Consider the following 16,157-nt stretch of genomic DNA (forward strand, 5'->3'; position numbering starts at 1 on the left):
ACAATTGGCAGTCTTTGCTGAAATGCCTGTGAGTGGGTAACTAGAGAATTGCAGACAAAAACTAAAGTATAGTGGCAAAGCTGTGTAGGCAATTTTGCTGTGTACAGGCTGATGATACCAAGCTGGTTTGAAGTCTGCCCCATCTGTTGCTTACTTTCACAAGCACTGACTTCACTCATCATTTTACTGTTTTGGTTTTCTTTTGTAAAAAAATCACTTTCAAATGAGGGCACATTTTTATGTGCTGAACTTTCTGTGGGTTTCTGAATAAAAGTAATAGGAGAAGATACTTTTTACTGTCTGTTGATCTATAAATTCTTTTTTCATTGCATTGGGTTGCCTAGTATTATTGTTTAGTCTTTTTCTTATCCACAGTCCTAATCAGTATGTACATTTTTTTGAGGGTGTGGAAATCATCTTGCTGAGTTTTAGGCTTTCCATCTACTCCTTCATCCCAGGCCAATGCTTTGCTCCTTGACACTCCATTCAGTTTGCCTTTCCATTGGCTGTGATTGCATCTTCTGAAGGTAAAAAAAAGTTTACAATAGTGTATTGCTGCCTCGTGTGGTCTATACATCTCTATTCCTAGATACAAGAAGCATGATTTAAAGGTTTCTTGTCCTGGGTGGCCAGTTGTATTATTTGAACCTAGCCACTGATGTGGTAGAACAACATTTCCTGTTGCTCAGCTACTGTCGGCATATTTAGCTTAAATTTGTATACTCTTTGCCTTTCATATATTTAAAGAATATCACAGAGCTAGGTGGGCATTGCCTTTATTTAATGTTTACCACTACTTGAGTGATTTATTTATATATGAAGTTTATACTTCAATTGTACAAAATATTGCTGCTGTTCATGTATTACAGTGTGTATAAACTGTAATTACATCCAAAATAGGGATTCTGATGCTAATATAAATTACCCCCTGGGGATTAATCAAATAATTTGACTTTAGAGCTGATAACAGGCACAGCTGATTATCACAGATTTACCAGCAAAGCAAGATATAACCAGCAAATTAAAATAAGATAAATACATTTCAGAAATGGGCCAATTAAGAAAAATAGGTTAAGGCACATAAATCTGACTCATTTCTAAATGTGATTTTAAATTATTTAGTTTAGATGTGTTAGATTAGAGGTTTTTCTTATTTAAATATTACACCTACCCTGTGAATGCCTGAATGTCATTGATGTATCTGGCTTATTTTAAAAACTGTATCTAAATATCAGTTGACTGTTTGATTTGATTGACACATTAATGATCTGGAGGATGATGTGGATTGCACCCTCAGCAAGTTTGCAGATGACACTAAACTGGGAGGAGAGGTAGATACACTGGAGGGTAGGGATAGGTTACAGAGGGACCTAGACAAAATAGAGGATTGGGCCAAAAGAAATCTGATGAGGTTCAACAAGGACAAGTGCAGAGTCCTGCACTTAGGACGGAAGAATCCCATGCACCGCTACAGACTAGGGACCGAATGGCTAGGCAGCAGTTCTGCAGAAAAGCACCTATGGGTTACAGTGGACAAAAATCTGGATATGCGTTCACAGTGTGTCCTTGTTGACAAGAAGGCCAGTGGCATTTTGGGCTGTATAAGTAGGGGCATTGCCAGCAGATCGAGGGACGTGATCGTTCCCCTCTATTTGACATTGGTGGGGCCTCATCTGGAGTAGTGTGTCCAGTTTTGGGCCCCACACTACAAGAAGGATGTGGAAAAATTGGAAAGAGTCCAGGGGAGGGCAACAAAAATGATTAGGGGACTGGAACACATAACTTCTGAGGAGAGGCTAAAGGAACTGGGATTGTTTAGTCTGCGGAAGAGAAGAAAGAGGGGGATTTGATAGCTGCTTTCAACTACCTGAAAGGGGGTTCCAAAAAGGATGGATCTAGACTGTTCTCAGTGGTAGCAGATGACAGAACTAGGAGTAATGGTCTCAAGTTGCAGTGGGGGAGGTTTAGGTTGGATATTAGGAAAAACTTTTTCACTAAGAGGGTGGTGAAGCACTGGAATGCATTACCTAGGGAGGTGGTGGAATCTCCTTCCTTAGAAGTTTTTAAGGTCAGGCTTGACAAAGCCCTGGCTGGAATGATTTAGTTGGGGATTGGTCCTGTTTTGAGTAGGGGGTTGGACTAGATGACCTCCTGAGGTCCCTTCCAACCCTGATATTCTATGATTCTATGATTTCTTCACTGAGTTATGGAATTGCTTTCTGCAAATCACCAGAAGACTTTAAAGCTTGCTGGTTTTTAGCTGCTAAAGCACAGTGCTTCCATTTTAATAGGACATCAATGGCATCCTACCTTTTCTAGTGTGCTCTCACTTGCTGCAGCAAAACTCCCTAAATTGAGTAATGCTGTATCAATTTCAGTGTATTGCTGGCATAATATAGTTGGAGTAAAATAAGATTTTGAAAATTTCAAGGGATCTGAATATGGGGAGAAACATGGTGAACCAAGATGGGTATCTTTCTGAATTGTCATCTATTACTAGTACAAGGACTATGAACACACCAAATAGAATGTAAAGAGATGATTGTCATCTTAGTCACTTTGTTCCCCAGCTATTTGAGAGGTGATCTCTGCTAAGTGCTTGAGAAAACAAATACCACTTTAGGCATAGGGAAATAGGAATGTGATGGTGGTTCGTCGTGTTTGGGTGGAATAAAGTCAGAAAGTTCGAACAATATTTATTTTCTCTTGTGGTGGTTTTGGAGTTGAGACTGAGATGAATAATGGATTCTTATGGACTTTAAAATGGAGTGTCTTAAATTATGGTGATTGTTTTATGCACATTTCAGTGAAGGGTGGGTAGGCGAAAGTTATCTATGTAGTTAATACATGTTACTAACCCTGCACAGCGTCATGCTGTGTTTTCCTGTGCAGACATAGTCTAATCATATTAGACTTTCTTTTGCTGTTTTTGAGATCATAATCTGATTTTGTTTTCTCCAACTGTTGGAGTTTTGCTGGTCTTAGAAGGAATGATGTGCTAGTCTAAAATTAGAAAGGGTCTCCGCCAATGCAGAGTTTTCCCTATTGTATATGCAATAGAACTGTCATATAGGTGCCAGGTTCCCTCCCCAATTTACTGAAGTTTATCAATTTCAAGATTAATCTTATTTTGGAATCCTACTGGATTTTTGTTTACTATTTCCTCAGACTGAGTCACTAGTCATATGGTAGAAAAATATTTTCTTAGAATACAATAGTTCCATAGATCAGAGTTGCACTCTTGTGTTTAGGTAGTATTTATAGGTCATCTAAACCAGCGATGGACAAGCTAGTCCTCCTGCTATTGCAGAATTGTTTTCTTTTACTATATATTTTAGTTCACTCTACAGTCTAATATAAAATGTTATAAGCAGTGATGCTCTTATTGTTTCTCTTGGGGAAACAGTTTCCCCAATCTAATAGATTTCCTGCTAGGAAACTCGTATGTGGCATATTTTTCTCTTGTACTTTTTCTGATGAGAGACCCGATGTACCTTATGGCTTGAACTTAAAGTCTGCAGGAAGATTCCTATATTTTGTGGTACTTCAGTGACTCACTCATAATTTCATACCATTTTAGGTGCATTTTAAAAAACTGAAGTTTCATTAACAAAATATGAGAGAATAAAATCTGTAAAATTCCTTTATTTTGCTGTTCACTTCAATTTTACTAAGTCCCTAAATTTTCAGTATGTCAGTACAAAAATCTGTGGCAATAAGCAGCATTGGGGTTTTTGCAGCTGTACAGGAAACAAATGGGCCTTTTGGTACCCAGGAATGTGTGGAAGGTGGTTTAGGATTGTGCGATAAGCATATACACTCTCTCTCTCTCTAAGGTACTTACGTTGTCCCCAGTACTACAGCGAACCTCCTCATACCCCCTCCCTCAGTGTCCATATCATCTTTGGTTCACAGACTTCCTCCGGCTCTCCACTCACCCTCTGCTCCACCTTTGCATGCACCCAACCCTCCTCAAGGCCGCTCCAACACCCCAAACCCAGGCCCGCTCCATCTCACGGCTTGGTATTTGGATGGGGCTTGCACATAGGCATGGCGTGCTCTTCCCCTGTGTGTAATATCCTCACACACAGCAGACGAGCCTCCACCAGGGACTGTTATCAAGCAAAATGGAAATGATTCACCTCCTGGGCTCACTGCCATCAATACCCCCTGGACACTATATCCATTCCTATTATACTGGACTATCTCTTCCAACTGAGGACGTCAGGCCTCTCCCACAGCTCCATACCAGTCCACTTGGCAGTGCTCAGTGTTTTCCTCCCCCCAATAGATGGTGCCTCCATCTTCACACACCCAGCCATTGTTGTCTTCGTTCTTTCTTTCTGCCTGCCTGCCTGCCACATTTCCTTGTGAGGGTCATGGCAGCAGTGTGGAGAAGAGTAGGGAAGACCAGACCTCCCTTTTTCCTCCACAGCAGGTTCCAGCTGCTCTTTGGGGATTCCCAGGCCAGCTGGAAGATATCATCCCTCCAATGTATCCTTGGTTGGCTTCGGGGCCTCCTCCCAGTGGGACATGCCCAATAGAGTTCCAAAGGAAGCCTCCCACCGGGCATCCTTATCAGGTGCCTGAACTGCCTCAGCTGGCTCCTCTTGATCTGGAGAAGTAGTGGCTCTACTCTGAGGCTCTCCTGAATAGCCAAGCCCCTCACCCTGTTTTGGAGAGTATGCCCAGCCCCACTGTTGAGAAACTTCATTTCCGTCACTTGTACCTGCGATCTTGTCTTTTCAGTCATTACCCAAAGTTCATGACCATAGGTGAGGATAGGGAGGTAGATTGACCTGTAAACCGAGAGCTCCGTCTGAGAACTCAGCTCCCACTTCATCACCATGGATCGATACAGCATCCGCATCGCTGCCACCACTGCACCAATCTGCTGGTCAATCTCATGCTTCTGCTTACTGTCACTCCTGAGCAAGACCTGTAGATACTTGAACTCTTCCCCTAGATACTTGAACTGAATCTCTCCTGAATTATGGATACTGGGACCCACCCCTGGAGTCAGGCCTGGGGGTGATGTTAGGGGAGTGTCTGGTGGCCAGGCCACCCATATAACCTAGCTAGGCCCAGTGCAAAAAGGCGATGTGGATCTGCTCCATTGGCTGACCTCCCATGAGGTAAAGGGTAAGGGTCAGGTGCAACTCCAGGATGACAGCAGGAGGAATGGACCACAATGGATTGGCCCTCTGCAATGGAAATCCAACCACTATTTGCTTACTAAAAGGTCTGCTCTACATCTTTCCACCAGTACTCAAACCTACCCCTTCTTGGGACCTTGACATAGTTCTTTCTGCCCTCATGAAACCACCCTTTGAACCCCTCAGCGAGACAAGTTAACGAATTAACAGCCATGGTGGCCGATCTCCCTTACGCTATCTTCCACAAAGACACAGTCTCCTTGCGACGGCAGCCAATATTCCTTTTGAAGGTGGTGTCTGAATTCCACTTCAACCAGTGCATCCATCTCCCAGTCTTCTATCCCAAATCCCATGCCTCCCACAGGCACAAAACGTGACACACTCTTTACTTCTGGTGTGCACTAGCTTTCTAACTCCAACGAACCCCTGCCTTTCATGTTTCACCTAAGCTCATCCATACCTTGATGTCTCACTATCCCATCGCCTGGCAGCGGTTGCAGATGCAGCCATAGGCCACTCCGTACTACAGAGTATACTTTCTCATGAGTCCTAGCACCCAGCTCCATGTTGATCACTGATCATTACTCACCCACATTTGGAATCCATATAGGGACCATCATTCGAAGAAGAGGAGGAGGTTACTTACCTGTAACTGGAGGTTCTTTGAGATATGTAGTCCCTATTTGAATTCCAATACCTGCCCTCCATCCCCTGCTCTGTTGTGGACTACACTACTTAGCAATAAGAGGGATACTGGAGCGATGTCAACCTATACAGCCTCTCATAGCCTCGGCTGCAGACAGAAAGGTGACACACAACGCACATATGGGTCAACAGACACTGCTACAAAATTGCTTTGGTGCATGGCATGCATGCGCACCCACGTTTTGGAATCTAAATAGGGACCACACATCTCAAAGACCCTCCAGTTACCTCCTCTTTTCCCATTTTCTCTTCACGTCGTCCCCACTCCCTTGGATTAATTCTTCATAATATACACACAGTATGAACCTATCTGTACTCTTGCTCAACTCCTCAACTTCTGATGAAAGAACCCTTATTTCAGAAACATGAGGAATTGCTACTTTTGCTTTAAAACTGCTGTTGCTGCTGGAGTCTTCCAGAAAATAATGATAAAGCAAGGGATGGGGAAGAGATGTCAAAGAATGAAAAACACTTTTTTTTTCCAGAATAGGAACGGTAGAGTTTCATCCATTTGCTAACTCCACAATAAACTACATGTTTTGTGACTGAATCTGACCCTACTGCAGTCCTATTAGCTGCCATGGTTACCACCCTATTACTCTACAATAGAATAGTAGCTTCCACCAGCGCAACAGAAGTGAAATGAAAATGGAAACAAGGGGGAGGGGGGGAAGGTAAATGCAGACAGAAGCCATCATCAATTAATCCTAACAGAAATAAGTGTGGTGTCAATTTCATTTCTCTCTGTTCTCTTCTCCCATAAGTGGGCAAAAACACAAAAGAGTAATTGGAGATAATCTCTTTTCTGTCCGCTTTCACTGTAGTCAAAAATTAAATCCCAGATTTGCCCTCCATTACAATATTTTACATTCTGTTAATGCATTGTAAATATGATTCACACACTGGCTTTAATAAACACCTGGCTGCTCTTTTATCTAAATGCAGAATTGCATTAAATGCCCTACCATTGTTAATTTTATTTAATTTCTTGAGAAAAATGGCATGGTCTTTTGAACCCACACAAGTGGTATCTCAGCCTTGCAATTACAAGTACTATATTAACTACAGTGTTATGTAGTCTTAATACCTGTTTGACCACTTGTATGTTGCATACTTGGCTCTAATCTCTTGTGGCTTCACTTTGAACTATCCTTACTTTAAATTTTAAAAGAATATAAAAATTAAGTGCTACCTGATCTTAGGGAAACTTGACTGTTTTTAGCTCTTCAAATTAATATCTATTTCTCTTTCATCCTTAATTCATCTAAGCAGAGTTCTAGAGGCCTGACTAGCCCTAGGCTGCTCTGCAATATGCTGCTTTTCTTCTAGTACGTTTCAGGAAACTGTCTCAGCTTTTTAAAAGCTTCTGTTTGCCCTCTTGTATCTCCTCCTGCCCATATAACTTGTCAATTTCTAATGCAGGTTTAAAGTGATTAGTCATTTTTGGGTCCTTTTATATTGTTTCATATAGAAAACCCATCAGGAAAGAATTTGCACAGAAATCTGGCTACATCTGAGGTACATTATCCAATGTAGTTCATAAAGAGCTTTCCTTGAGGTCTTGGAAATAGAGTATACAGACTTTTTTGTATTTCAAAAGATTATTTGAGGAGACTGCTGAGGAGAGGTCTTCCCAAAATAAACAGGGTGGGTCATTTTCCACTTTTTCCACAGGTTAGCCTAAGGGATACCATTAAAGTAAGAGCCTTACTTGAGACAACAAAATTAGTCATCTAAACACACAGTAGTGTGTCATTTTGGTCTCGCATGTATAGGTTTCATGACTGTGCTTTCAAAGGAAAGCTGCAGTGATTGTTTATAATACCTTTAAACAAACAAAAGTGTACTGAATAAGATACTTGAGCTTTCAAAACAGCTTGTAGAAATAACTGTTTGTGCTTCAGTTCCTCTATAACTGCACAGTGCTGGTGTGTCTCTGAGAACTAATGGTTTTCTTTATACTTCCAAGCAGAAAGTCCATTATGATGTGGGTTTTTAAATTATTGAACTTAAGTGTTAAATTTGAACTGTAAAAGTTTCATGCTGATCTTCCAAAGTTTCCAAATATCTAGGTAGCCTAGCAGTGATTTAATTATTTCAAAATATATTTAATATATTTTTAAAAGATCTTACTGATTTACTCCTTGATTAAAAAAAGAAAAGGAGTACTTGTGGCACCTTAGAGACTAACAAATTTATTTGAGCATAAGCTTTCATGAGCTAGAGCTCACTTCATCGGATGCATGGAACACTGCAGTAAAGTGAAGCTCGGGAATAGGGCAAAACTTGAATGTTTTCTAGTTTTCTGTGGACTGAGGTACTTAAGAGACTATTCCATGAGTTTATCAGACTATTAAAAAGTGTGCATATCACACACCCATACAGATTCAGATGTTAGACATTATGCAACTTTTAAATGACACGGTCAGCTTGAAATCTAGTCACTTTAAAATGAGCTAAAATAGGTTTCTTGTACTGCACCTGTCCAGGTCTCTCTGCCAATATTTGTGGTTTTACAACCACATTCCAATCACTTTTTTCACCTGTGGCTCTGCAAAACTCCCACAAAGCCATTCAAGAAAAGGAAATCGACACGCAACAGTGTTAGATATAAAGTAAATAAACTGAAAAATATTTTTTAATTATATTCTTAGGGGTTATTACTCATCACGTTAGGTTAAAAGTAGTGTGACTTCTACGGTGACTGTACACTTACGATTGTCAGCAGAGCTGAAAAGTGAAAATACAAAATATTCTGAAAGGTACTGATATTGGAGATCTATCAGTTGAAAACTTGACAGTTCCTTTCCTGTGACATACATTCATGAACTGCCATATCTGGGCACAATTATTTCGCTTGTGATTCCAGAAAGAATGGTGGAGTCCCCTTTTTTTTCTTCCCCTCTTTGTCTGACCATGATTGAGTACTGAAATGATAATGTGATGTTTTATTCCGTACCAGCTAATTACCTCTGTACACAAGTTCATACAAATGAAATATGGCAGTAAGGGGAAAAAACATGAAACAAAGTTCAGCACCTCGCTTGTTTATCCTATTGTCTATAAAACTGTAACTAAGTTGGCTAACTTCAAAAAATTCTACTTTCTGATAAAGTACTCTTTAAACTGTGTGTTCTGTTCTGCTTCCTTGTTGATGTTCCTGAGGGTCTTTTCTTCTAGGCAGAAACAAATTCACTATATGGACAACCAGCAAATTAGAGTTTGCTTAAGGCTGCGAGGCAAACCTGCAGCTAGACCAGGGCTGCTTACTCGGTTGCCCACCGGGGGATGCTAGTTGTCGGCTCCTTCACGGAGCTGTGAGCACAGGGCGTGTACCTGGTGCAGTTCACAACCTCCTCCGACACCTGCCCCACATCTACGTCAGGTGTACCAGGTTTCAGCCCCTTTTCTGACTCCTCCAAAACCACCTCCTCAGGTTCTGGCTTCACTTCTCCGTACACCTCCTGATCCATGAGCCCATGAAGTTATGAGACCTCCTTGTCAACCTCCTCCTGGTACAGGCCAAGTTGGCCATCCACCATAACAGGAGGCGGAAACTGGATGAGGAGGTGCTCTGTGACCGTGGGGCCTATTTCTGATCCTCCCTGAAGTCAACTCTCCAGGCAGAGTTCCTCTGGGCTGCATCCACTGGCTCCCTGGATGTCTTCAAGGAGCAGTGGGTGCTGTCTGGGGTTTTCTGCTTGGTGTTCCCCCTCTGGCTCCCTCCTTTTAACCCTTTGACCCTCACTCCTATCCCTGTTTTCTCATTTGTTGTCTCCCAAATTCACTTAAGACCTGGGTCCTGTAGCCCCTCCCCTTAGGTTGGGGGGAGCAGCCTTTAGATGTGGGCGCCCATTCCCCTGGAACCTCAATAGGTACCATGACTTGCCATTCAACAGAGCCTGCAGTGACCCATCTCTCTGGCATGCAGCAGCATATACCCAGGCAGGGCCTGGGTCAGATAGTATTTCTCTGACCCACACCAGAGCTGTCTGTGCAACTGCACTTCTTAGCCAGGAACCCTCTTGCTGACTCAGTGTTAAACTCCCTGCGCTTCCAACTTGCCCTTGATCCAGTTCATGCCCAAAACTTGTTCAGTCTTGCTCATTCCCTACTCAGACCATGCGCCAGCCCTGTTATTGATCTGCTCTAGCCCTTCACCCTGCTGCTGACCCCCCAGACCCTCAGACTGACTCCCACCCAACTTCGACATGTGTTTGGATTCTGATTATAATCCTGATTTGGCTTGTCTATGGACTGTGATCTTGGTTCTGACCCGTGGACTGTCTCTGACCTCAGTTTCCACATAGCCCTCAGCCCAGTCCTGACTTTCCAGTCCTCTTCAACCCCTGAACCTATTCTTGACTACAGCTCTAACCACCAGGCCTGACTGCCGTGATCCCAGAGCCTGACAGTAGCCATATCAAATTCACAAACTAGGAAAAAAGGGTTTTTTTTCTCTGTTATGATGATGATGATGATAATAGGTGTCAGTTAATTTTAGAGCATACAGAACTTTCAGACAGAAGTATAACTTTCAAGTGGATGGTTTTCCCTTAGGAGCCTTTGTCTATATTAAACAACTGCAAGTAATAGCCTACTTTAAACATCTTGTTAAAAATAAAATTAATCTTCCCTCCAGTTTTGTATTCCATTAGCAAGGACATTTAGAAATGAGGGCACTGTTTACTGTACCTTTACTAGAAATTTAAAGAATTTTCCAATCAAATTCTAGCTAACTTATTCTTAGCAATTTTTAATCTCAATTTGGACTCTTTAGTTAAGGGTATGATTCTGAGATTTTTGATAAGTCTAACTGATTTTGCTAAAAATAGATTTTAATATCTCCTATTAAAGAGAGAGGACTTTATTTTAAATGCATGGCTAAGAGCAATTTGACTGAAAAGGCAGTCTCTTAGCTGAGAAGCGTGCCCCAAAGCTGCAAATCCCTATAGGGGGATGAACTCAATTATATAAATATTACTTTTTCCATTCCCTCCTAGTTTGATCCTTTTTGTGATGCTACATGAAGAGAAATGGCAGATACAACTGGAACAGAAGACCTTTCATATTTAGGTCAAGTGACAGCTGACTGGCAAAAACCTCATTAATTCCACACCAGAAAGCTTGCCAGCATAACTGATAATTTTGTTATAATTGTACATATTACATTTAGCATTAAGTATGAAAATATATGTTCAGGTTTAAAGATTTTTGGGGACTGGAATAGGGACAGACTGAAAAACTTATAGTTTATATACTTTTTTGTTTTTTTTTTCAATAGGTTACTATTGAAATTTTTTCACTTGCTTAGATTAACGTAATTTGCACAGAGGAGGCTTGGTATCATCTAGTTTTATAGGCCAGGCCCAGGGATAAACACTAATAACTTCATAGTTACCCAGAAATAATTATTCTTTGAATGAGAATCCATATACATATTCCACAGCTAGTGACCATGTGTCTAGTGTGCACTCATCTGAGAACTTTCAAGTTAGCAGTGCCTGTGCTCTTCAATCCCTCATGCGCTCAGTAATGCTATAAAAGGCAGAGCCACCACCCCTACCTTCAGTACTCTCTTGCCATGATGGTGTGTGTCGGAGCAGCTCCATTTAGAGCCACTTGCCTCTTTTAGTTGGCCTTGTGAGTTAGTCTTTTGGGGACTGTCAAGACCCCCCATTCATCTACAGTACTGGGACCATCTTTAGTTCTTCGTGGCAGACCACAAGTCCCCAGGCTTAGAGCACTGCCCATCTTGTGAGGCTGTTATGCCTTTCCATGACAGCCACACAAGATGTCTCCTCTGCCTCAATGAGGGACAAATATTCTGAACCGGTGCAAGATCTACAGATCCTTTTCAAAGTGGACCCAGAGTTTAAGGGAGTCTCACTTGAGGGCCTTTCTGCTGGAGCAGTCCATGCATCCAGATTAATCTTCTGACAGTTGGGGTATCAGAGGTCCTCAAGGCTCTCACCTGAGGCTTCTTTGAAATGGTCCAAGGTACCCCTCAATTCTGCCTCCATACTGAGAAAACACCAGGATCAGCCAGAGCAGAAGTCATCAGGCAAGAAGAAGCACAGAATACCTTCTCCAAGTTTGGATGTTAATCACGAGATTGTCCTATATCAAAGGTGCTTCAAAGCTGAGAAGATCTCTAAGCACAGGAGCCAGCATGACCTGAGGTGACCTAGATATGCTGCAGCTCTCACCTACCACTGTATCAGCTATACTGGCATCACTGGTACCAGCTCCACTTCACAAGGTGCTGACAATAGCACAAGCAGGACCACAGGCTCTGTGGCCCAGGATCGGAGTCTCCCCCTGCATACATATGGAAGCCTCCTGGTGCCTTCCGGGGTCCTAGCACTGTTGCCAATGCCACTGTCCAGATTCCTGGTTCTGTTTTCACCTTTAGGAAGATCTTATATTACCCTCAGTGCCACCAATGCTAGGGAGAAGCCTCCTGGGCAATGGCAACTGCACTTGATGATAGTTTTCATCATGGCTGTTCTAGGCAGTTCTGAGGAAGGTACTGACCACAACCAAGGACCTGCCTTTGAAGGTTGCTTTTTGACAGGACAGGTGAGGTATGAGGTTGCTTAAAGACTGTCGGGCCATACTCAGATCCCTGGGGGGTCTATACTCCAGCCATCATGTCTCAACAGTTTTACAGGCAGGCCCACTGCTACCACTATATACCACCTGAGTGTGCCAAAAGAGGCAGAAAGCTTTAAAGAAAAACCCCTCAGAAGGGGCCACCACATCCCGCTGTCCCTCCTCCTCTGTGTTAAGGCAGCAGATTTGACTCCACAGCCAAGGACAACATACTACTCTCTACCCATCCCTGGCCTTCCCCTCTTTTGGCAACCATCTGGTGCATTTCCACCACGTTTGGTCCAGCATCACTTCAGACCCTTTAATATTGGACACTGTAGAGAGAGGTGACATAATTCAGTTCCTCTCCTGTCCCCTCCCTGTCCCTATTTGGGGACCCATCTCACGAGAGTGCTTTACACTGGGCGGGTCAGTCTAAGCTCTTGAAGCCATAGAAGATGGCTCCTTTGATCACTGGGTTAAAGGATTTTACTCAAGGGAGGGTTTATGAGCTATCCTGAATCTACAGGGTCTGAACACGTACCTCAAGAGGCTCAAGTTCAAGATGATGTCCCCAGTATCCATCATCCCATCCCGAGATCAGGACTGGTATGCTACCCTCAATCCCCAGGATGCGTTTCCACACTCTGATATACCAGGCCCACAAGCACTTCCTGAGATTTGCAATAAGACACTATCCTTACCAGTACCAGGTTTTGCTGTTTAGCCTCTCAGCAGCACCCAGAATATTTATGAAATGCCTGGCAGCAGTGGCAGCCTACCTCAGAATGAGAGGTGCCCAGGTATTTCCCTACCTCGATGACAAGCTAGTCAGAAGTCACTTGGAGCCCCTGGTGTAGGCCTTTACTCTCTCGCTGAGAGCATGAGGGACCAACAGTTTCGTGTGCTGCCCCCACAGACACTGCTAACTGGAAAGTTATCTGCATGTGCACTGGACAATGTAATCTCTAGCTGTGGAATATGTATACGGACTACACATCTCAAAGAACATCCGTTACTGTACAGTCTTTTTATGTTAATCACATTATGCAGTCAGCAAGCATTTATGTGGAGAGGTTGTGTCTACGTCAAATCATTATCCTGTTACCTCAAAACTACTTATTACTGTGCTTGAAAAATAAGGAAGGCTTTGTAAATGGCATTGTAAACAGTACTGCAAGTACAGTAGTTTGTACACAGTCTTTTGATATTATTTGAGTCCTGTAAAATCTCCTCCAAATACAAAGCTTCTGTTTGTTTGTTTGTTTTGTTTTATTTGTACTGCCTGCCTAGAAGCAAGGGCCCAATTGTGTTAGGCATTGTACAAACCTATAACAAAAAGATGGTTTTTACCCAAAAGAGCGTATAATCTACATTTTAAAATGAGACAACAGATGAGGGGAGCACAAGGGAACATTGAAACAGTTATGGACAGTGGAGTAAGCCTCTGAGACCATACCCTGTCTCTTTAATCAAGAGTTTTTTGTCGGCATCACAACATAGGTGGGTTTTAAGTAGAGATTTAAAGGAAGAAAATTGATAGTGTAATTCTGTTTTTAAATGCTATTTCAGCCAAACATTTATTATTTTTAGTTTCTATTTACATTAAAACTAATAAAGATGTCCAAAAATAGACTGATAAATTAATTGTAATAGAAGGTACTTCAAAATGCTGTTCAGAAAATAACTCTATGGCCTCACAAAAGAGACTTATCTTAATTCTAAAACCTCAGTTATCCCTGGTTTTTAAATTTAATGGAATCGATTCTTTCTAATCCAAATGTGATCTGAAGTCTGTCCTGCATTTTGGCTGGTGGAAACTAGAAGGTAAACTACCAGCAATCAAATTATTAAAAATATATTCTGAATGACTACTTACCACAGCATAGTGTAATATTTCACAGTGGATTTAAAATCTAGTATATTCTCAGTTGTTCTGTAATGGAACTCTTATCTATCTAATTGACTATTTGATAGGAGACTTTAGCTGAATACCGTGAAATATGCCTTTTTGAATATATCAGAATAGATTAAAGTTTTAAAGCCTGAGTTCCAAAACTAAAAGCCAGATATTAAAAAAGTTTCAGAGAAAAACTCTTCCAATTAAGGAAGAGGATTTATTATAGGAGATCATATAGCAACTTTTTAATAACCAGTATATATATATTTTTCTCTCTTCAGGCATTGTTGGCTTCACTGCATAACTGAAGACCCTCCAACTACTCATCCACCAGCTGCTCGTAAATTCATTTGGGAGAACCACAAATTCAATCTGAGTGGCACTCCTGGGCAATATGTCCCTTTCTCTACAACGCGTAAAAAGATACAGGAGTGGGTCCCACCTACGACTGCTAACAAATAATTGAAAAGCCTGACTTGCCTAAAACTAGGTTCTCAATGTGAACTGTACCTTCATTGTTTGGTTGGTTTAAAATAAAAGCCTCTGACAAAAGTAAAAGTTCATTTTTTTTTATTGGGATTGAAGAACATTTTTACGAACAAAAATAGGGAGTGTTTAAGAAAAAAAAAGTGGGTAAAAGGCCAAGTAAAGAATACAGTGTTACCTTCAAATATCATTTTTATCAGATATCTTCATGTGCTTTTTTCTTCTCTGTGGGTTTTAAGTAAACCTTACTTTTCTAGTATTTATTACATCAAACTGTTGCTGTGACAGTCATTTCTCCTCTTTATAATATCCAGATAGATTTGAAATACAGTAATGTTCCTATGAGGCTGAACATACAAATAATATAATGGGGCAGGATAAGGAATAATGGACCATTCCCAACACTATACCTAAGTAGTGCTCCCAGGACTCCTTTCTAGGAAGCCATCTCTTAAAAATAATAATAATAATTATATTGCAAGTGAGAAAGGAGTGCCAATAAAGGATCTTAGCTTTTTCTTTATGAATACTTTTGGTATTCTACATATACGTACGTGTGTGTGTGTGTACATGTACACACACATTATGCTATAGCATGTAATGTAACAATATAAAATATTTTAAAATTTCTACAGTAATCTATATGGTGGAAGTTCATCAGGAGGAGAAAGAAAGGGCTGAATTAATGGGACAAATTTTCATACGCAGACACTTAGGCTGTAATTTACATTTCTGTATCCACAAATGTGCATGCAATGCAGAATTTTTGGACTAAGCCTTTACTGACTGCTTTTGAAAATTTGTTCCAGTGTATCCACATACATTAGTGGTCATTACATAGATGTCCCAAGGTATTGTCTGCTTATACATGGAATATTGTTTGCAATGTTGTAGCTGTGTTGGTCCCAGGATGTGAGAGACAAGGGTGGATGAGGTAATATCCCTTATTGGACCAACTTCTTTAGGTGAAAGAGATAAGTTTTTGAGCTCCACAGAGCTCTTTTTCAGATCTGGGAAAGGTAATCATAGTGTCACCGCTAAAGGAAAGGTGGAACAGATTAAGCATAAGGCTTTAATACGTTGCAAGAAAATATTCAAAATGAAGTGATCAGTTACCACCTCTGTAGTCATAGGACTGACGATTGACTATGAAATCCTTAACAGATATTGCATTCCTCCACCAAGAGGACAGCTGTACAGTCCCTGAAATCCATCCACCAAATAGTGATCAAAGCAGCAGACAAAAAGGTTTCCATCATAGTTCAACTGAGATGACTGTCAGTGAGGCAAACTGACAACTCGGACACCACCTATTT

General features: G+C 41.4%; 1 protein-coding gene across 1 annotated transcript in view; it reads left to right on the plus strand.

Moving 5' to 3' along the window:
• The window catches only part of NDUFA12 (NADH:ubiquinone oxidoreductase subunit A12), a 35,884-nt gene extending 20,971 nt beyond the window's left edge, over positions 1 to 14,913 (plus strand). Inside the window, exon 4 of the mRNA XM_073327528.1 lies at positions 14,637 to 14,913. Within this exon, the coding sequence (XP_073183629.1) occupies positions 14,637 to 14,817 (181 nt within the window). The 3' untranslated portion in view covers positions 14,818 to 14,913. The remainder of the gene's footprint in view (positions 1 to 14,636) is intronic.
• Positions 14,914 to 16,157: the final 1,244 nt, after the last annotated feature.

The sequence above is a fragment of the Lepidochelys kempii genome, chromosome 1 (assembly GCF_965140265.1).
Source record: "Lepidochelys kempii isolate rLepKem1 chromosome 1, rLepKem1.hap2, whole genome shotgun sequence".
NCBI classification, from domain to species: domain Eukaryota; kingdom Metazoa; phylum Chordata; order Testudines; family Cheloniidae; genus Lepidochelys; species Lepidochelys kempii.